Source organism: Hevea brasiliensis, chromosome 15, assembly GCF_030052815.1.
Source record: "Hevea brasiliensis isolate MT/VB/25A 57/8 chromosome 15, ASM3005281v1, whole genome shotgun sequence".
Classification (NCBI taxonomy): Eukaryota; Viridiplantae; Streptophyta; class Magnoliopsida; order Malpighiales; family Euphorbiaceae; genus Hevea; species Hevea brasiliensis.
This window is the reverse complement of record NC_079507.1, coordinates 71,377,569-71,398,740: the sequence shown is the minus strand read 5'-3', so window position 1 is coordinate 71,398,740 and position 21,172 is coordinate 71,377,569. Positions and strand designations below refer to the sequence as shown.

At 36.2% G+C, this 21,172-nt stretch overlaps 3 protein-coding genes across 5 annotated transcripts; 1 reads left to right on the top strand and 2 right to left on the bottom strand.

Annotated features, from left to right (window-relative positions):
- Positions 1–560: 560 nt before the first annotated feature.
- LOC110635342 (COP1-interacting protein 7) lies at positions 561–16,107 on the top strand. Its single transcript, XM_058137341.1, has 13 exons — positions 561–929; positions 1,318–1,497; positions 2,047–2,167; positions 2,247–2,286; positions 2,668–2,720; positions 2,799–2,854; positions 4,205–4,357; positions 4,503–4,708; positions 10,546–12,083; positions 12,304–13,257; positions 13,834–14,242; positions 15,673–15,735; positions 15,817–16,107. Exons 1-13 carry the CDS (start codon positions 871–873, stop codon positions 15,882–15,884), a joined length of 3,900 nt encoding a protein of 1,299 aa, XP_057993324.1. The 5' UTR covers positions 561–870; the 3' UTR covers positions 15,885–16,107.
- A 152-nt stretch (positions 16,108–16,259) lies between these two features.
- Positions 16,260–17,958, bottom strand: LOC110635324 (putative protein phosphatase 2C-like protein 44). Of its 3 annotated transcripts, none has more exons than XM_058137343.1 (5): positions 17,748–17,958; positions 17,212–17,496; positions 16,870–17,131; positions 16,583–16,683; positions 16,260–16,473 (listed from the first exon to the last, which is right to left on the bottom strand). In XM_058137343.1, the coding sequence occupies exons 1-5, from the start codon at positions 17,778–17,780 to the stop codon at positions 16,336–16,338; spliced, it is 819 nt and encodes a 272-aa protein (XP_057993326.1). In that variant the 5' UTR covers positions 17,781–17,958; the 3' UTR covers positions 16,260–16,335. The 3 variants fall into 3 exon arrangements, with proteins under 3 accessions (XP_057993326.1, XP_057993325.1, XP_021640315.2); XM_058137342.1 differs by having other exon boundaries at positions 16,583–16,716; positions 16,870–17,125; positions 17,748–17,940; XM_021784623.2 differs by having other exon boundaries at positions 16,583–16,716; positions 17,748–17,939.
- A 1,233-nt stretch (positions 17,959–19,191) lies between these two features.
- On the bottom strand, positions 19,192–20,950 carry LOC110635311 (60S ribosomal protein L14-1). Its single transcript, XM_021784597.2, has 5 exons — positions 20,834–20,950; positions 20,643–20,744; positions 19,896–20,025; positions 19,695–19,807; positions 19,192–19,458 (listed from the first exon to the last, which is right to left on the bottom strand). The coding sequence occupies exons 1-5, from the start codon at positions 20,834–20,836 to the stop codon at positions 19,402–19,404; spliced, it is 405 nt and encodes a 134-aa protein (XP_021640289.2). The 5' UTR covers positions 20,837–20,950; the 3' UTR covers positions 19,192–19,401.
- Positions 20,951–21,172: the final 222 nt, after the last annotated feature.

Below are 21,172 nucleotides of genomic sequence, written 5' to 3'. Positions count from 1 at the left end.
CTTTCAATTGCAAACGATAGGCTTGACTATCCGAGAGGAGCTCTCAACGGTAACATTGAAAATCTGAGGTTATTTTGATCATTTCAGACGCATGAATCTCCTGAATTAGGCTGGCCAGTGGCCACCGCCCACCGGTCTGGTCCAGACTAATTAAGGAATGAATCGAAATCAAATTGGTTGATTATTAGCTAGTTTTAATTTCCAGTAAGGTTTGATTGGATTCAATTTCAATTTTTAAAGGTTTTGATTTCTATTAAAAAAATGGGTTTAAACTGATTTTAAAAGAATCTTATTTAAATTGAGCTAAAATCAACAGTTCAAATCATCAATTTTCATTCAATTTCAGTTTAGTTCAATTTTAATTTGATTTAAAATCTGAACCGAACCAGAGTGGGTCTACATGAATGTCTCAATCCAACCGCAAATTCAATGCTTGTCTTGTTACGGTTCTTACGTTTCCCCACAGCGTCGTGTCAACTGTATTTCCGAAGTTCCTGATTTACCCTTAATGCTTTCCTTTATTTACCTTTGCAAGGAAAATTCAACAATAACCTATGAACATCACTCTTCTCCTGTAGCAAAACAAAATTCTCACTTCCCAGTTTGGTATCCGAAGTCCCTTTTTCTCTCTCTAAACCTCTTCCTCTGAACCTTTTCTCTTTTGGCTTCTCTGCAACTTACTTTGTTGAGCTTTCCTTTACGGAGAGCAAAGACTTTCTACATTTTTAGAGCTCAGTCTTTCTGTACAAATCTTTTGACATCCTTTTTTTTTTTTAATTTATGTTTCATTTTTTGGGTTCTTTTCGGTTCCCATTTGATGAGTGATTGATCTCATTCTAGAGGCGACTAAAGATCCGTTTTTTGGCAACAATGAAGTCCTCAACTCGGCTGGACTCAGCTGTTTTTCAGCTCACTCCAACTCGGACAAGGTATCATTTTTCTCTTTTGATTAACTTGCTGGCGTGTGCAGCTGAGTGCGCATATAAAACCACTGTTATTCAGTTTTTCTTTTTAGTGCTTTTGTTGCCTTAAAAATGCATCACTTCTTGTTTGGTCCTAAAGGAGCAGTTTTTGTTTTTGTTTCTATTTTATTAATGATTTTTATTATTGGAAACCTTCTCGTTTTCAAGCTATCTGAGTTTGTGTCACTAGGTACTTAATTTTTGGAATTTGATATTGTTACGTTCTACTTTTTTTTTTTCATTTTATTTCCTTGTTTTAATGATTATATTATCTTGTTATTAACAACATGGTTTTGATGAACTTGAATTTGAAAACTTGAATTATGAAAACTTGAATTTTGCGTTTTTTTATTAGGTGTGATTTGGTTATCTCTGCAAATGGAAAGACGGAGAAAATAGCTTCCGGTTTGGTTAATCCATTTCTTGCCCACTTGAAGACTGCGCAAGATCAAATGGCCAAGGGGGGTTACTCAATTATTCTTGAGCCAGAGCCTGGAAATGAAGCAACATGGTTCACAAGAGGAACAGTTGAAAGGTTGGCCTTGCTATTTACTGCTCTGCCCATATTGTGTCTGTGGTTTGTTGTTGTTGTTGGTGTCCATCAGCTTTATTTTTTTTCGTCTTAGTTTTTATTAAGCCAATATGGGAATCCACTAACACCATATTAAAGTGTGTGGCAACAAGGTTAATTGAAGTTTGGAATAAAAGAGACTGTCAACACTCACATATATGGTGATGTTCCCTACGTTTGTCATATCCCCATTCTAGGCAATTTATGATGATTCTGTGGACTACTTAGTAAAATTCTTCAAAGCTATCGTGGAATCACCATTTGAAAAGGGGCAACAATACTTGAACTTCACAATACTAGTTGCATAGTTTATTAGGAGGGTAGAGTTTTCAATTGGTTCAGTTTTATAATTTTCATGCTCATTTCATTGTTGAAATTGCCATGGGGGTGAACAGCTTTATGTCATGACTTTTGAGTTTGCCCGTCATAATCATCTTTTTATAATTAATGAACATAGTTATGTAATATTCCCAACATTGGTGATGCATACTAATTTTTTTTTTTGTTTTATAGGTTTGTTCGTTTTGTGAGCACTCCTGAGGTCTTGGAACGTGTTTATACCTTGGAATCTGAGATCTTGCAGATCGAAGAGGCGATTGCAATTCAAAGTAGCAATGAAATAGGGTTGACCATGGTATGCAAAATCCTTAAGAACTTATTATCTGTAAATCAGATCCTAGATTTTTCATTTTAGTTATTATTTTATTTCACAGGTAGAAGATCATAAAGCAAAACCTGTGGAATGCATTGAAGGTACTGTTGAAGAAATCTTACCATACTGTTCCTGGTTTTAAGAACATCATGTTACTTTTAATCTTTTTTGAATTGTTTTATGTTTTATGTTTTATGTTTGCTTTTCATTCTCAATTTACTGTCAATTGATTTGTCTTCTTTTTCTTGCCTTTCTTTCTCTTTTTAGTGGAAGGAGGTTATACGTTATCTAGAGTTTTTATATATGTTTTTTTATATTTTACGTTAGGTGTTTGACCATGTATGTTACCAAAGTTTTCTAATTTGAGGTGTTATGTTTTATCAAACTTTTTTATCATAAGAACTAGATTCTGAAGAATATAAGTTTCCAGAATTGGTCATATTTCTATTGGTTTTGGAATAACACTCGACGATTTTTAACAGGTAGCAGGCCTCTGCTGAATTGTAATGAGGAGAAAGCGATAGTCCTTTATAAGGTGGGTGCACACCAAATAATTATCATTGCATAATGAACCATTAAATTTCTTTAATTTGATCTCTTTGTTATCTGGCAGCCTGGTGCACACCCAGCTGAAGCAAATGGATCAACAACACAGGAGGGAAATTCAAAGTATGACTCTGTGTTGTAGACTTCTACATTTATGAAAAGCTAATTAATTTATAATAGTCTGGTGATTACTTCAAAGTTCACAAGCTTCACGATCATAGTTTCATATACTGGCTATTATTTAACAGATTTGCAAGTTTCATTACTGTTGTTATTGGGTATATGTAAAGTGAAAATTTCTTTGCCATGGGTAACAACCGAATTGGTCATTGAGCGATGGCAACAGCCATTATCAGTACAATAATGGCCATTACATGTAGACAAAGCATCTGTCTTTTGGTTGGCAATTCTAGGTTTTATTTCCCCGATATTCTCGTACTTCTCCAGCCACCATTTTCATGTTTTCTAGCCTTATTCAGTCTGAATCTTTTAAAACTATTACTACATAAATTTTACTTTGATATCACTTTGTGACGAGGCAAAAATCAAGTCAAGAGGATTATATTTAGCACTTTTCACGCTTCTTTGAAATCGGTGAGTTCATTTTAAGTCATAAGTTAGTTTCAGTTCTTAATTTTAGTCAACTCCTTGAATATCTATTCATTTAATGCATTTTACAGTTTACAAGAATAAACAAATCACTTGCATAGTGATTTGCTGTGACCATTTTGTAATTACGTCATGGCCATACTGGCCCTGTTTTCATTACTTGTAACATGCAACTGTTTTTCGAATCTATGCTCATGGCTTTCATGAGCAGCAAGATTTATGAGAAGGAAATCACTAATTTTGTACAAGTAACTGTTCAGTAATTAAAATTCATTCACCTTGATGTAATGCTGTATTTTGATTTCCTAGAAATTCATAACTGTATCACATAAAGCAAGGATGCATTGGAGTTGGCCAATTGCTGTTGTTATGCTGAATTCATTTTTGATTCTCAAATAAATAACTTCTGCAGAAAGGTAATTGCATGTCCTTTTTTTTTGTGTTCTTGGGGAAAAACCGTGGGTTTTGAAACTTGTGACCCATACATGAGAATTGCAAACTATTGGCAAAGCCAATCTCAGTTGATAATCTTATTATATTTATCTATCTCTTCTGTTGGATTGTGGTTTTTGACACAATCATGAGGGGCAAATCAGGTTGCACGAATAATACTTTTCTGCTAATGTATATATTAACTTCTTTTTCTTTAATTGTCATGCATATATAAAATGACCAAAAAGTTTGTGGCTAAGTAATCTACCAGCACTATTGAAATTATATTCATTATCAAATCAGAATTTAAACATGTATATATGATGATGAGTGGCTACAGTCTGAACGTCATATTGAATTTTGGGATTTTATTATTGACTACATCATTCTTTGACAAGGTTTAATCAAAATGTGTTTGGTTTGTATCATTAGAGTTCAGCTTATGAAAGTTCTAGAGACACGCAAAACTGTGCTGCAGAAAGAGCAAGGCATGGCCTTTGCCCGTGCCGTAGCTGCTGGTTTTGATGTTGACAACTTGGCACCATTGATGTCATTTGCTGAGAGTTTTGGAGCCGCACGCCTAATGTAAGCAGCATATTTCTTTTGTACGGATTATCCTTTATCTTTTTGAAATCGAGATATTATCTTTTCTACCATTTGACTTATAGCAAAATTTATTTTTACTGGAGAATCATCCCTAATATGGTTTCCTTTTTATCAATGCCAACAGGGATGCATGTGTGAGATTTTTGGGCTTGTGGAAAAGAAAGCATGAAACCGGCCAATGGGTTGAAATTGAAGCGGGTGAGGCAATATCTAGCCGATCAGACTTCTCTGCCATGAATGCATCTGGCATTGTTCTTTCTAGTGCAATCAACAAGCAGTGGCCTGAGACCCCAGATAGTAATCGGAAAGCAGGTGTTGACTCCAGTAAAGGTATAATCTTATAATCTAACAATCTCTTGAAAGATTTTATCGTGGGTACTTGATTTGAAAAATTCAAGATGGATGCCCCAATTGACCTTTTTTTTATACCTTTTTTTATTAGGCTCTGTATTTCCATAATGGAGATGTGCTCTTTTGTCCTCCAGTCCCCTGTATTAACTTGTTTCTGTTCATATGTGTGTATGACTGTATGGTAAATTTCAAGTTTTACAGCAGAAAAGAGGTCATCAATATTTTTTGTTGTGTGTTTACATATGTCTACAAGTCTGACGCAAATTCTTTGTAATAGAATAAAAGTCTGAGATTAGTAATACTCAGTTAAGCAACAATTATGGGGTGTGGAAGAGCCTGAGATAAGACCTTTCTCCTTCTATCACATGATACAAACAACTAAAGTCCAAAAACTGTTGGATTGGCTAATAACTATAGTGGTTCATGGATTTGTTAGTGTAGAAAGAGATGATTCTCCTTAATATCAATTAATCTGTACATGAGTATATATATATACAATTGATTCCTATAATTGTGATCTACTAATTAGGAAGAAATCCTAAATAGGAATACAGAATACAGAATATACAGAAAAATAATATAGTGATTGACTTTCCATAACAATCCCCTCAAGTTGGAGCATAGATGTTAATCATGCCCAACTTGTTACAAATGTAGTCAATCCTAGCCCCATTCAGAGCTTTTGTGAAAATATCTCCTAACTGCTCTCCAGTTTTGATGTGTCCTGCTGAGATGATCTGTTGTTGAATTTTTTCACGAACAAAGTGATAATCAATCTCAATATGTTTGGTCCGCTCATGAAATACCGGATTAGAAGCAATATGGAGAGCAGCTTGATTATCACACCACAATTTCGCAGGCAGGGAGGTGTTAAAACCTGTCTCATCTAGTAATTGAAGTATCCACATTACCTCACATACTGATTGTGCCATGGCTCTGTATTCCGATTCAGCACTAGATCGAGAAACTACACTTTGCTTCTTGCTTCTCCAAGACACCAAATTGCCTCCAACAAAAATGCAATATCTAGTAGTTGACCTCCTGTCAACCTTAGATTTAGCCCAGTCTGCATCTGAAAAACATTCAACATTCAAATGCCCATGATTATCATATAACAAAGCTCTTCCTGGAGCGCCCTTCAGATAACACAAGATTTGTCCCAAGGCTTCCCAATGAGCAACAGTTGGGGAAGACATAAACTGACTTATCACACTAACGGCATAAGCAATATCAGGACGAGTGACTGTAAGGTAGTTCAATTTTCCTACCAATCTCCTGTATCTCTCTGTATCTTCAAACAACTAACTATCCCCTGCTAACTGTTGTAAATTTGGAGTCATTGGTGCACTGCAAGGCTTAGCACCTAATTTTCCTGTCTCTGTTAATAGATCGAGGATATATTTTCTTTGAGACAAGAAAATACCCTTCTTACTTCTCATAACTTCAATACCCAAGAAATACTTTAACAATCCCAAGTCTTTGGTTTGAAACTGGGTTTGGAGGAAGGTTTTAAGAGATGAATTACTTGCAGAGTCACTCCCAGTGATGACAATGTCATCCACATAGACTACCAGGAGAATTAGACCAGTCTTAGATTGCCTATAAAATACTGAGTGATCACACTTACTCTTTTGCATATCAAATTCCTATACTGCTTTGCTGAATCTCCCAAATCAAGCCCTAGGACTTTGTTTCAAGTCATAAAGAGACTTTTGAAACCTACAAACTTTACCCAACTCCCCCTGAGCGACAAATCCAGGTGGTTGCTCCATATACACCTCTTCCTGAAGATTACCATGAATGAAAACATTCTTGATATCCAATTGGTGCAGGGGCTAATCATATGTAGCTGCTAAAGAGATAAATAAGCGAACAGAAGTAAGTTTAGCTACAGGAGAAAAAGTGTCAGAGTAATCAACCCCATATGTCTGAGCATATCCTTTTGCCATAAGATGTGCTTTTAACCTAGCCACAGAACCATTAGGATTTACATTTACTGTAAATACCCATTTTCAACCAATAGCTTTCTTACCAGTGGACAAAGGCAATAGTTTCCATGTACCATTAGCATCTAAAGCCTCAATTTCCTCTTGCATAGCAGCACACCAGCCAGGACGAGACAGCGCCTCACTAACAGTATTAAGGATAGGAACAGAGTCTAAAGAAGTAACAAAACACCGAGAACAAGAAAATTGATTATAAGAAACAAAAGAAGAGATAGGGTAAGTGCATGAACGCTTACCTTTATGAAGAGCAATGGATAAGTCTAGGTCAGAATCATGATCAGTGTGGATCTCCCAACGAAGTAGTTGGTGGAGGATCTGAGTCAGGAATCTCCAATCTCCTGGAATAAACATGAACAACGGGAGGTCGAGTAGGTCTAGAGACAGAAGAAACAGGCTGTGGGAGAGGACTAGACATTGGTTGGACAGTATATATTAAGAGATCATCCTTCTCCCCCTGACTCTCATACACATATGATTGAGGAAAGAATGGAGTGGACTCAAAAAATGTGACATCTGCAGAAACAAGATAACGATTAAGAGTAGGAGAGAAACAGTGGTATCCTTTTTGGAGCCGGGAGTACCCAAGGAAGACATATTTGAGAGACTTCAGATTCAATTTAGTAACTTGTGGACGAACATCACGCACAAAACAGGTACAACAAAAAATACGGGGTTTAACAGAGAACAAAGATTTTGTAGGAAACAAAGCAGTATAAGGAATATCTCCATTAAAGACAAAAGACGGCATGCGATTGATCAAAAAACATGCCGTAGAAACTGCATCCGCCCAAAAGTGTTTAGAAACTTTCATATGAAAAAGAAGAGCACGAGTTACCTCAAGAAGATGCCGATTTTTTCTTTCGGCCACGCCATTTTGAGATGGGGTATTAACATAGGAAGACTGATAAAAATGCCATTTTGTGTTATATAAGACTGAAATTGTGCTGAAAAATATTATTTGGCATTGTCACTTCTTAATATGTACACAGAAATATTAAATTGAGTTTTGATTTCATTACAAAAGGCACAAAAGATAGAGAACAACTCAGAACAATTCTTCATTAAATATAACCAGGTAACAGGAGAGTAATCATCAATAAAAGTAACAAAATAATGAAATCCAGTTTTAGAACTGTAACAAGGACCCCAAACATTAGAATGAACTAACTCAAAAGGGGATGAAGCCCGTTTATCGACTCTAGACACAGAAGGCAAACGATGATGTTTTGCAAACTGATACGACTCACATTCTAGTACTGATAAAGATTGAAACTGAGGACACAACTTCTTCATGGTAGACAAAGAAGGATGACCTAATCTACAATGAGCTTCAAGAGGTGTTAAGGTACTGGAGCAAACAAGCGACCACGGTACATGATTTTTCAGAATGTAGAGACCACCTGACAGTCCTCTACCAATAAGCTGCTTCGTCGTAAGATCCTAAAACAAACACTGGTCAAGAAAAAAAGAAACAGAATAATTTAAGGTACGAGTAAGTTTACTAACAGAAAGGAGATTAAAAAAGAATTTATGTCGACACAAAACAGATGACAAAGAAATTGACGAAGTCGGGTTTTCAGTTCCAGAACCCATGACAGAATAAATAGAACCATCAGCTAAAGTAACAGTAGAGGAAGTGAGATTAGACTGAAAAGCAGATAGAAGATAAAATTATCTGTCATGTGATCTGTCGCACCAGAATCAATAACCCATTTGGATGAGAAAGACACAATGCATGTAGTGAATTTACCTGACTTAGCAATTGTAGTGACAGGGGAACTGGTAGGCTTTAGAGATGCCTGATACTGGGAAAACTGTGTAAAATCCTCTGCAAATACCAAAACAGTTTTCTCAGAGGAAGATACTGTAGAATCCTCTACCGCCATATTTGCCATCTTTGATCGCTGATTTTTCCTCTGAAGTTGCGGACAATTATATTTTGTATGGCCAGACTCATGGCAATAATAACAAATGACTCATCTTGAGTCCTGATTAGAACTAGCCTCCCCATTACGCTGATTACCTCTGTTGCCTGTAATTCCTCTTCTACTTCCTCTTCTATTACCCTGTTGTCCATTTGGATTACGGCTAATAAGAGCACTATTAGCAGGTTGTGAAGATTGAGTACTCTCTGTACGAAGGACCCGTGTGAACGTTTCATGCAAAGAGGAAATCTCAGAACTACAGAGAATTTGAGATTTAGTAGTCTCATACTCTGAAGGAAGGCCTGCAAAAAAACTCATAACAGCCAGTTGCTCTCGTTGGGTCTGCTGAACTTTCACATTAGAACTAAAAGGCAACAATACATTAAGTTCCTCATATACTCGTTTAAAATCCATAAAATAAGCCGTGAGAGACTTATCCTCTTTCTCAGCACAATAGAATGCCTTACAAACATCATAGATACGGGAGATATTTCCTTTACCAGAATACAGAAAATCTAAGTAATTCATCAATTCCTTAACAAATTCACAGTGATTAATTAAACTAATTACCTCACTGTGAATCGAGTTCAAAAGCTGTAAAAACAACTGAGCATCCTCTCTTAGCCAAGTTTGTCATGTATCATCAGTAGATGGGTCTTTAGTAAGGTGATCATCCTTATCAATGTTACGCAAATAGACCCTAACAGTCTTACTCCACTCCAGGTAATTCGAACCATTAAGTTTGTGTTCCGTGATCTTAGTTATCACCGGAATCACATCAGAAATAACATTCTTATTGTCTGCCATTTGTTGAGATAAAGAAAACTAACCGAAAGGCTAATCCAAAGTGCTTACAGCCGCAAAATAACCCAAAATCACAAATCAAGCAAATACCGAAATAGGATCTGAGAGCCAAACCTCAGAAGTCCTTTAATGGTGTACTGGATCAGGCAACAGCACACAGTGGTGGAATGAGGGGGTTGAGGCGACACCAGCGATGCTGATCGGAGTTGAAACGGCCGGCGGACGCGCCTCCAAGCGCCGGCGAGGGAAGAAATGGCGAGAACCTGAGTTGGGCGCGTGAGCCTCACGTGCTTGGATTCCGGCGACCGGATCAGAGGGGACGGGCGGTCGGCGGCCAAGGCCTCTCCTGAGCTGGGTGGTGAGAACAAATAATCACCCTAGATAGATGATCTGCTCTGATTCCATGTAAAAAGAGATGATTCTCCTTAATATCAATTAATCTGTGCATGGGTATATATATATACAATTGATTCCTATAAATGTGTTCTACTAATTAGGAAGAAATCCTAAATAAGAAATTCTAAATAGGAATACAGAATACAGAATATACAGAGAAATAATATAGTGATTGATTTTCCATAACAGTTAGTTCCCTGAGATTGGAAGGAATCCAGTCTTCATTTTAATCTCCATAAAATTGAAAATGGTCATTAGTTTTTGCATCAGCATTGAAAAATGATACCTTTTGTTTTATCTCCATAATCTTTTTGTTAGATTCATCTACACTAAAAAATGTATAATTTTTCTGTTTCAACTGAAACCACAGTGAAATTGTTCGCTATTGAATTCTTCTTGTACATAATTACTTCTCAAAAACGTTTTTTTTTTTTTTGGGCACAAAAAAGCAAAACTCACCCACAAGGCAAAATCAAATTGGATAGTAACAAAGTCTAAAAGTCTTAAATTTTTCTAACTTGTGCCAGGCCTAATGTTTAGAGAGTCACAGAAGTTTGAATACCTAGTTTTGAGGTCTCTTCAAATAATTTATGTCACTTTTATATTTGTAACATCATATTCTATTTTTTTTTTTCTTTTTGGCTTCAAAAATCAATTGAATTTTTATATCCTGTTTTTGAACCAGATGAAAAGCCTCCCATGGATCAACAACCATCTCCAAGCCAGCAAGAATATTTTCAAGGCCAGTTTCCACATCCAATGTTCCCTCCTTGGCCTATTCATTCTCCACCTGGTGCATTGCCTGTGTTTCAGGGATATCCTATGCAAGGCATTCCTTACTATCAGAATCATCCCGGAAGCGGCCCGTTTTTCCAGCCACTGCATCCATCAGGGGAAGATGCTAGACTTAATGCAGGTCAAAGAAAGGGACAAAGAAGGCATTCGATGGATAGTTGGGATGGAAATAATGACACTGAAACTGGGGAGGTGGATACAGAATCGGGAAGAAAGTCTAGTCGATCAAATAAAAAGCAATCCGGCAAAGTTGTTATTCGGAACATTAACTATATCACTTCAAAGAGGCAGGAATCATCTGATAGTGAATCACAATCAGCTTCTGGTTCTGAAACTGATGAGGAAGAGGGAGATTTATCTGTGACTACTTCAAGTGGCAAGCACAAGAACTCTCTGAGATCCTCAAAAAGTAAAGGAATCCATACCAAATCTGTAGATAAGTTAGATTCATCGGACATGGAAGGAACAATTCATGGGAATGAGACAGATGGTGGACACTGGCAAGCATTTCAAAGTTATTTGCTAAAGGGTGCAGACGAAGCTGAACATGTTGTGGATAAAGGTATGTTTGCAATGGAAAAGGATGTTCGAGTCAGAAGACGACAAAATACAGCAGGTTGTGATCCTTTAGTTTTTGATGAACGAGATGTAGGTGACAATCAAGAAGGGAATATGATAGATATGCAGGGAATTAGTGGAAACTTGACCCACATGACTAAGGCCTCAAATGATGAATCACTGATATCAAGAAGAATGGGTCAATCTAGTGATGGTGGAAGCTTCATGGATGGTCAAATCGATATACAATCTGCAGAGGTAAATGCAAGGAAAGGTAGATATAGGAGGTCAACAAATGATGACTTTATAATGCACAGACAAGAAAACCAGTCTGGTTATATGACCTCACCTACAGATCCATTGGCTGTAAATGGATTTGTGCATCCAAACAAAGATTTGGACGGTAGTTCATCACATAATATGGATGATGATTCATATGTGGTTTCATTGAGGTCAGTCTCAGTAGATCAAGTTGGAACTGTTGGAAGATGTGCAATTGACGTGGACTCTGAGTTCCCATCATCTCAAGTGGAAAACTTATCTAACAGGGTTGGGAGCCAAGTCAAATATGAGCCTGATGATTTAAGTTTGTTGCCTGAGCGTGGGACAGAAATGGGGACAGTTGGTTACGACCCTGCTTTAGATTATGATATGCAAGTTCGTGCTAAAAATGGTGTCAGGAAAGGCACTAAAAAGGTAGACAAGGACAGGAAATCAAAACTTATTCCGGATAATTCAGATAAGAAGAAGATGGTGGGACCAATAAAGAAAGGGAAACCTTCAAAGTTGAGTCATTTGGATGAAGCAAAGGCACGTGCTGAGAGGCTAAGAACCTTTAAAGCTGATCTCCAGAAAATGAAGAAAGAGAAGGTACATTTTTTATCCTTTTAGTTAGCACTTGCCTCCAAATTGAAAAGTAAAAAATCTTGCAGTAAAGTGGCTGTTGAGATTGGCTACAAAATATTGATGCACTTTCTCTTACTCTCTCTCTTTTTTTTTTTCCCAAAACACTTTCTTTTTACCAGATGAATTGTTTGAAATTGTGTCATATCTTCAGAAATCATTTGTTTAATCACTCCTTCTTTTACAGGAAGAGGAGGAGAGAAAACGTCTAGAAGCTTTGAAGTTAGAGAGGCAAAAGAGAATTGCTGCTAGAGGCAGCTCCATTCCTGCTCAGCCATCTTCACACCAAACCAGAAAACAATTGCCAGCAAAACTTTCCCCAAGCTCTTACAAAGGATCAAAGTTTAGTGATTCGGAGCCTGGATCAGTATCACCTTTACAAAGGTTCCCAGTCAGAACTGTTTCTACAGGATCTAGTGATTCTCTTAAAGGTTCTAAATCCAACAAATTAAGTACTAGCGGTAACTCAGCCAGAAATAGGTTAAGCCGGTCAGTATCATCATTGCCTGAACCAAAGAAAGAGAATGGAAGTGTAATACCTGCTGCAAAGGCATCCATGGCCCGGATTAGAAGATTATCGGAACCTAAAATTAGTAGCAGCTATCATACTTCTTCAGTTAAGCCACAAAACACTGAACCAGTATCAAAGCCAAAAGTGTCAAATGGACCTGCAAGCAAGAAAATATCTGCAATCATGAACCATGATAAAAGCAAGACTGCATCTCTCCCAGAACTGAAGATTAAAACCACTAAAGGACCTGAAGTTCCTGAAGGCAATTCAGGCGTTAAAAAAATGCCCCAGAAGGTGAACGCAAGCAAGTCCAGCACAGCTTCTGGAGGTGCTGAGCTGAAAAGGAATAGTGATGTAATATCACATCATGGTGATGGTGATGACAATCAAATAATTGAAAAGACTGTTGTTATACTAGAACGTGAAAAGCCATCCATTCCTGCTGTACAATCTTCAGAAGAAAATATGGGGTCAGAAAAGGGGCACTCTAGTAACTATATATTAGGAGAGAAAGCTGAGACTTTGTCAAACTATGCAGCTGTTCGAGCACCAGTTTCACCATTTACCATGGATGGGGTTGACAGAGAACCTAGTGAACACCAATTAGAAGTGCTACCCAGTGCAATTAGGGTACGTCAGTAAGACCTCAAAAAATGAGTGTTACCCTCAATTATGTTTATCCATAAGATTATTATGCTCTTCACACCTAAATTCTTTGACATTTAATAATCATTTTAGTGCATAATGCATCTTGCAATTTTATGCCACTGTACTGTATACATATACACCTAATGATTTTGATGATATTGTTGTAACACGGAATACTAGAAGAGTTTGAATTTGTTAAACATCTGATAATTGAATTCTCATAGGTTATCATTTTATAGGACCTATTTTCACCAGTTGATTGCTTTTTGCATCTCAATGGATTTTATGGATGCTTAAATTAACCAGAGTCCTATTTTAGTTCCTGGTCCTAAATTTAATTGTTATGGTTATAGTCACAAAATCAGTTGGTGATCCCTTTTTGTGATCATTTCTCACATATGGATGAGAGATTAGTGGTTCTTTTCTTTTCTTTTCTTTGAATTTATTTCAAATGTCCAGAATTCTGGATCTGCAGAAACCAGTAGACAAATTCTCTTTGGCTGTGGTGGAAACATGCCTAATGATTTGATGTTTTTATGTGAAAACTTTTTCTGTCAGGCCACAACTGAAAATGCTGGTAATGTCAAGAAGGAATTGCCAAAGCATTCAAGTATTACCCTTGCTGAAAAACCATACCAAGCTCCTTTTGCTCGGGTCTCTTCTCTGGAAGATCCATGTACTGGGAATTCAGAGTATGGTAAAGCACCTCCAACAAGCTTACCGACGACAACATATGCAGAGGCTCTCAAAGTTCATGTATCTGATCCTAAAGGCTTGAAATTAGAAAAGATCCCTGAAGCATTAGATAAGCCTCAGGTGAAGGAATCATCGAAAGGGTTTAGAAGGCTGCTGAAGTTTGGAAAAAAGAGTCATACTGCCAGCGAACGCAATGTTGAATTGGATAATGGCAGTGTGAATGGTTCTGAGCCAGATGATTGTGGTGTGAACATTGCTTCCTCTAGCGAAGGTAAAAGCATTGTACTCCCTCTTTCTTGTGATCACTAATCAATGGAAGATCCAAAATAGTTCTAGGAACTAATCAAGGTCTGCTAAGTATAACTAACAAATTGTGGAAACATTCAGTGAAGAAATATGGCTAATATGTTAGACATATTTCACTCTCTACTGCAACATGATAATCATCTCTAAATTTTTCTGTCTCTGTATAAGTGAAATCAATCAAAAGATACATTATGCTATATATGTTTGGATGCAATGATGTGAAATAAGAGATTTGAGTTTGATTTTAATTGAAATTTAGTTCTAGGAACTAATCAAGGTCTGCTAAATATAACTAACAAATTGTGGAAACATTCAGTGAAGAAATATGGCTAATATGTTAGACATATTTCACTCTCTACTGCAACATGATAATCATCTCTAAATTTTTCTGTCTCTGTATAAGTGAAATCAATCAAAAGATACATTATGCTATATATGTTTGGATGCAATGATGTGAAATAAGAGATTTGAGTTTGATTTTAATTGAAATTTAAATTATTAGAACGAAAGTTGACGGATTGTTTACTAAGATATAGATTCATGGATGTGGTTGAGAACTCATTTGATGTGGATTTCAAATGATTCCTTTCTATCGGGCATTTTAAATTTACTCTCAAATGTGATTTGTGTCACATTTATTATCTTAATCTAAATTTATGAATCAATTGATGAAAGAAAATTTATGGATTATCAAATTTGAATCTCACTTTTCAAATTCCTCCATCCAATGGTAGATTAGTGTAATCAGGAATTCAATTGCATGATAAAAATTTTTTCTTTTTGGTAGATCCGAAAAGTACATGCTAAAGATTTTTTTACCTTAATTTTTCAAATTGGTAAAGCATCTTGAAGGAAGAAATTGCGCTGTCATATTTGTTTTCTTCTTTGGACAGTGTAATGTTAAAAAAAACTTATTATTTTCTGAAGCTTTCATCATATGGTCCAGTCGCTGATTCTTTTGAATTATGGGGCAAATATATGTGAAAATTCAGTGTGTTTGATATTAAATGAGCTTCAGCCATGTAACATGTAAATGGCTTTGTGCCTCTTACATGTTAATGTTTATGATGTGTTCTTTTATTATATGGATGTACTAGTTATAATGCAGCATTTCAGGATATTTAGAACCCTGAGAGTTTTCTGTTCGGTGTTTTGTTTCTTCCTAATTCAATCAGTAACTTGTCCTGATTGCTTAACAGTGTTCACATTGACAGAAATGGGTTGTACCAGTTAATTATCTATCTATGCATGAATGAAGTTTGCGCACTAGTATTGAAATTTGAACCGTTTTGAAGATGAATTTTATGCTGGTGGATACTTTTAGTAAAAGCTTTAAATTATGATCGGTAATATCTGCACTGGAAGCTGACCTGAATATTTGGTTGTCATCGCCAGTTCATACATTGAAGAATCTGATCTCTCAAGATGAGACCCCTACTGCTAGTACTACTCAAAAGGGTATGTTCTCACTTTTCAATTAATCATGTTCTCCATGTTTTTAAATTTCATATATTACTAAGATGAACAACTCTGCTGCAGCTTCCCGCCATTTCTCCTTGTTATCACCCTTCCGAAGCAAGACCAGTGAAAAGAAGCCGAGTACTTGACAATGTGAATACTGTTAAATTTGAAGCTGAGGAAGCCAAAAGTTTGACTTGTTTTTACACCATTTGGGTTTGTGAATTGTTACAGATTTTGTGGTTATTTATTTATTTATTTTTTTATTGCCCTAACGAGAAAAGGAAATTGATTTTTATCATTTTTCTGAACAATTTGTTTCTGTACATTCCTGGTTAATTCAAAGTAGTTGTGGTGAATTATTTTTGTAAATTCCTCTTCCTGAACTGATTGATTTTGATACGGTGATTAATGGAGATTAGGTCTCCCCACATTATATTTCCAACCGGGCAACTGATGGGTATCAACCCCCTAAGAGAAGTTGGCTTTCTCATGGCTCACTTGTATCATTCGAAGTTGAATGGTAATTGCAAAAAAATTTATATTTCAATTGCTGCGAAAAGATTCAGGATTACACAAATAAAGAAAACAAAACATGTTTTAATCAAAGCGAATAATGACACAAGAAATGTTGCTTCTGGTCATTCTATTTAAAGCCTCCTTTGCTAAACACTCTGCAGCTTCTTGTGGATCCTCCATGTGCTTGATGAGATTCACAGCTTCTTGGTTCTTCATCACCTGAAAAAAAAAATTTAGATAAGATAATTGGAATCCCTTGGTTTCTTGCTGTCTCTGTTAAATAAAAGGGAATGTTTATTTTGTTATGAAAAAATTTCTGTTCTGTTACCTCCCATATGCCAGCGCTTGCTATGATGACAAATTCAGTATCAGGGTTGATCCTTTCAGCTCCAACCACGAGCTCCGAGCTTTTGGAGTGCTTGTTACCTGCTGCTTTAATAGAATTCCATGCCAATATGCGTACTTGACATAAATGAAACCCAAACAAGAGTACTATTACTTGCTATTGTGCACATGTGAAGAAACAAAGAATTCTAGAGGGCTATATCAATTCATTAGAATGTAGTAGCATCAATTTGATTTGGTGGATAGGGTGAAGTTGAAGGTGTTCTGTACCAGAAAAGAGCCTGCGAGTCCAGTGTCTTTTGGCTGTTAGCTGATGCTTGCTGCCCACCTGACGAGCTACACCATCTCTACACACTACAGCTCTGTAATCACCCATGTTAGCTATCACAAGTTTTTCTCCATTGATCACCATAACAGACGCTGAACCCACTCTCCATGTCTCATCATCTGATCTCTGTGTCTCCTTAACCTTTGCTCTTGCTCCGAGATAAGCTTTTTTCATCGTCTCTTTACTCTTTCTTCTTATCTGAGACTGCAAGCCACCATGAGAGATACATATGTCGCGGCTAAAGATAGTTAAAAAAAAAAAAACAGAAGCTTTAAAAATGCTACCTCTTTGGTTTTCCTATCAAACAGGTGGGATTGCAAGTACTTGGTGACTCCATCTCCAATTCGAGCATCAAAAACTCCAAAAAACCATAGCTCCAGTTCCTCTATTTGTTCTCTCTGAACCACAATTGAGTTGGAGTCCGAATCATCTGAACCTCCTCTAAACGACTGATCCTCAATAACATGATGTCCATGAGATATTGGCATCATCCAAGAAGGCTTCTTTGCCGCATCAAACTCTCTTTTCTTGCCTCCATCTCTAATGAGAAACCTTCTAAGCCGAAAAGCCTTGCAAGAAATGAATTAAGCAAACGCATTAAATTAAAAAAAAAAAAAAAATTGATCGTAGACTTGTAGCGCTATATATAAAAGAAAATCAAGAATCAAAATGGGAATGATATTGAATGTGGAAAGTTTGGTGCAACATTAGAAAGAAGTAACCAAGAACTCAAGTACCCTATTATCAAAATCTCATGATTCTCCCAAAACTTCACTTAAAGATGTACATGATCAAAACAAGAAAACATTGTTAGGCATACCTTGAGCTTGAGATGAAAATCCTTAAATCTCATGATGTGAATATATGGTTAATTTTGAGGAAGATAATCAGATAAACATGGATATAGATGATGAAGAGAGGCGGTGGGGTGAGGGATCAGAGTCTCAGATCAGAGAGGTCAAACGTGGCCTGCCCTTCCCTTTACTTTTGATGAGGTATATAAGAGATGTTTGAAGTCAATGAAAAGTCTAAAGCTTTAAAAATGCTATGTTTTTTAGGTCAATGTATTAATGGGAAAATTTATTGGATTTGATTACATCTGTTGAGGAAAATTAAGCATGTAACAGTCATTCTCTACTCTCTGCCATTCTTTTTAAAAGGAAGGCCAATGCTCACTCTTTTTGAGTGGACGCTAAAAATAAGTGTGCCTTCTCAATCTCAATTGAGTAGATTGCAGATAAGATACCAATTATATCTCCACCTCCATTTCTAAAGTGGAACCCTAGGAACTTGCTTGTAATTAGTGTCTGCACCCAATATTTATTATGATAATTAATCTCAACAAAAAAAAAAAAAATTATACACAACTTATCTTTCGTATTCATACTTGCTATATACCAAATTTTTCTTACTTAAATCTCGATCCATTATAAATTTAAAATACAAAATACATGCATTTTTCATGTATTTTTCTTTTAATCTCCATCATTGTTTATGTACAATATATGCATAAGTTACATTCTTATTCTCTACATTAGTTACGTAATAGTGAGTTGTATAAAATAAAAGCCATAAATAAATTATTCAGTTTTGTTAATCATTAATATATTGTTTTTTCAATTTCAAATAATTTTCCAGTTTTTCGATTACTAATATTTTGTCCAACCTAATAATTTTCTAAATTGTTCTTTTCACTTCAAGACTAAAAAAGAGTTGGTTGTGGCTAAAATCATAATTTATTTGTCAAGGGCATTTGTCTATATTGCAAATTTGGCCAACAACGGTGGTTGTGCAAGGCCATAATTTCTGCTTGGGTAAGCTAGGTGAAAAAGCTAATTACAATAATTAATTTAGGGACATTAATTTATCGCACCACTGTGCTTGCACTTGCTTGGAATGCATGAGCTGAATTTAAGCCACCAGAAAATTTGCTTGATGCACCTCAAAAGTGAAAATGGAGATGGAAATTAGCCTAGTTGGTCATGGCCCATGCCCCATATGCCCAGTGACATAATAATGTCTCATTGATGAGGTGAAAGAAGAATAATTATTTCTAATATCCCTGAAAATGATAACTACAATTTCCAACTCAATCACTTGCTTTCTATCTGAAAATGAGGGCTATTGATCCTTTAAGCAATACGACGTCATAAGATGTCATCAAATATTCACTGAAATAGAATAAAATGTTTAATTACATTGCCTTGTCAAATATTGTCTTAAAGATGAAGCACAGCATATCATGGGAAGAGAAAATGCACCACAACAAGAATTCAAAGAAATGTTAGCTATGCAAAAAGGACAAGAATACTGTCGAAGTACAGGTTGCACAAACTCACTACAAAAACTCACATAAAAGAAAGCTTTCCTTAAAACTGTTCTCAATCTCTAAGTGACTAGGAAACCAAATGGATAAGATTCCAAAATAACTTGCAGCATATTGATAACAAAATTGATAATGTAATATGAAAATTTTAGGCTGGATTCTCTTTCTTCAGCTTGGCCAGCTCTTGCCTGATCAATCCACCCCTCTGCATGCACAGAGTTCGAAGATACATTAGGTTTGACTAAAATATGCGTATATATATCAAGAAAAAATATTTGTTATATTACTACAGAAATCCAGAAAACCATCCAATTGGAAAATCTCCCAATGGCCAACTGAAAATAACATGTTAAATGATAAAGAAAAGCATTCCGCTTTCAAAATTGTTAGAAACACCAAAGCGTAATATGAGCAATTTTTTGTAAAAATATTATCACCAACCTTGATCTTAGCTAACATCAGCTTGAACCTATCGAAGTCGTTGAGAGCTGCTCTTCTCTTCTGGACAATAAGCTTTCTGCCCCACGAGCTATTCTCCCACTTGTTCTTAACATCTGCCAACACAGAATATACAATTGAATAAAGGATAGGCATTAAGAGCAGAAATCAGAAGCAAATGTGTGCAAGACGTTTTGTCCTTACCAGCCTTCTCCATAGCCTCAATCAAATTCTTTTTCTTGGGAACCCTGTTAATATCTATCTTGATATCTGTGAGTGAAAGCCTCTTGAAGTTCATTTGGCCCCTCACCATATCTGGGGCATCAACTAAAGCCTGTCATGTCAAGACAAAAACCAACAAATAACAGCTCCAGACAACCATCAGTCACGTTCAGCAACTCCTCAATAGAATTACCACTAAGCATTGAAATATATAGAAAGAGCACCACTTCCTAAGAAGTTCATAGACATTGCACTCTGACCCCATCAAATGTGGTCAAGATGGAATCCTACCAAGTGGCTAAATGGGTAAACCTAAAAAACCCATCTCCATATCCAGGTGAAAATGAGAACGCTGGAAGTGAGTCTCCAACTTTTACCATCAAGCCAACCCCCATAACGTTTACAAACACAATAACAAAGAGTTTCTCTCAAGAAATACAAGTGCGCTGATGCTAAAATTCTATAGTAAGTAAAAACACAGATATTGCTAGAGACAACCAAATAACAAAATTAGGGAACAATGCAAAAACACCGAAGCAATCCTCCATTAGCATATAAGTATTTTATCATTACATATGGTACAATTGGTTACCCGTAGAGGCCTTCTTCCATTAGATTACGGAACAATTTGAAGACCCAAGTTTGATTGGTTGTTAAGTCAATATAATTCAAAAGAGTCCCGAATATGATTTCTCTTTTAATTGAACAGAAATGTATAGAACTACATACTCGGTTCTGGTCGATGACATCAACAATGACAACGAGCTTTCCGTAGTCTTTGCCATAGTTGACAAGGGCTACCCTCCCAATCTCAACGTATCTCTTGAACGGCTGCACAAAATCACCAAAATCAGATAAATAATAAAGGAAGTCATTTAGAGATATCTGAGAGAATTGCAGACAGAAAGAGAAAGACTCGCCATCTTGAACTCGTGAGGTGTGTGATGTGTGGGAGCAGAAAGAGGCGGAGATCAGTGGGCGAGCCAGAGAAGGATAAGGGGTTAGGGTTTCTTCAATATATACGGTGTTTTTTTGGATTGCGGACAGTAGGTTCTCAGGTTTTTGCTTTTTATTTTTCCTTTTATTTAAAGTTTAACCTCATTTAGAAATTAAAACTTTATAAAATATAAGAATTTAAATTTAATAGATTTTCTCTTATTAATTTTCTTATATGGAAGAATTTATTTTTTAATTTAAATTTTTTATTTTATAAAATTAAATATTATGTTAAAAATAACATAATTTGTGCTAGAATTAAA

Bases quoted from the DNA above. Each gene is read 5' to 3' on its own strand.
- LOC110635342 (XM_058137341.1), top strand. From the start codon at position 871: ATGAAGTCCTCAACTCGGCTGGACTCAGCTGTTTTTCAGCTCACTCCA. The intron at 930-1,317 runs GTATCATTTTTC...TTTTTTTATTAG, and splicing joins CTCACTCCAACTCGGACAAG to GTGTGATTTGGTTATCTCTG. The intron at 12,084-12,303 runs GTACATTTTTTA...CTTCTTTTACAG, and splicing joins AGAAAATGAAGAAAGAGAAG to GAAGAGGAGGAGAGAAAACG.
- LOC110635324 (XM_021784623.2), bottom strand. From the start codon at position 17,780: ATGAGATTTAAGGATTTTCATCTCAAGCTCAAG. The intron at 17,132-17,211 runs GTAGCATTTTTA...GGTGGCTTGCAG, and splicing joins TTGATAGGAAAACCAAAGAG to TCTCAGATAAGAAGAAAGAG. The intron at 16,474-16,582 runs GTAACAGAACAG...TTTTTTTTTCAG, and splicing joins CAAGCGCTGGCATATGGGAG to GTGATGAAGAACCAAGAAGC.
- LOC110635311 (XM_021784597.2), bottom strand. The intron at 20,026-20,642 runs GTATGTAGTTCT...TTGACATGACAG, and splicing joins ATGTCATCGACCAGAACCGA to GCTTTAGTTGATGCCCCAGA. The intron at 19,808-19,895 runs GTAAGGACAAAA...CTGTGTTGGCAG, and splicing joins TGAGGCTATGGAGAAGGCTG to ATGTTAAGAACAAGTGGGAG.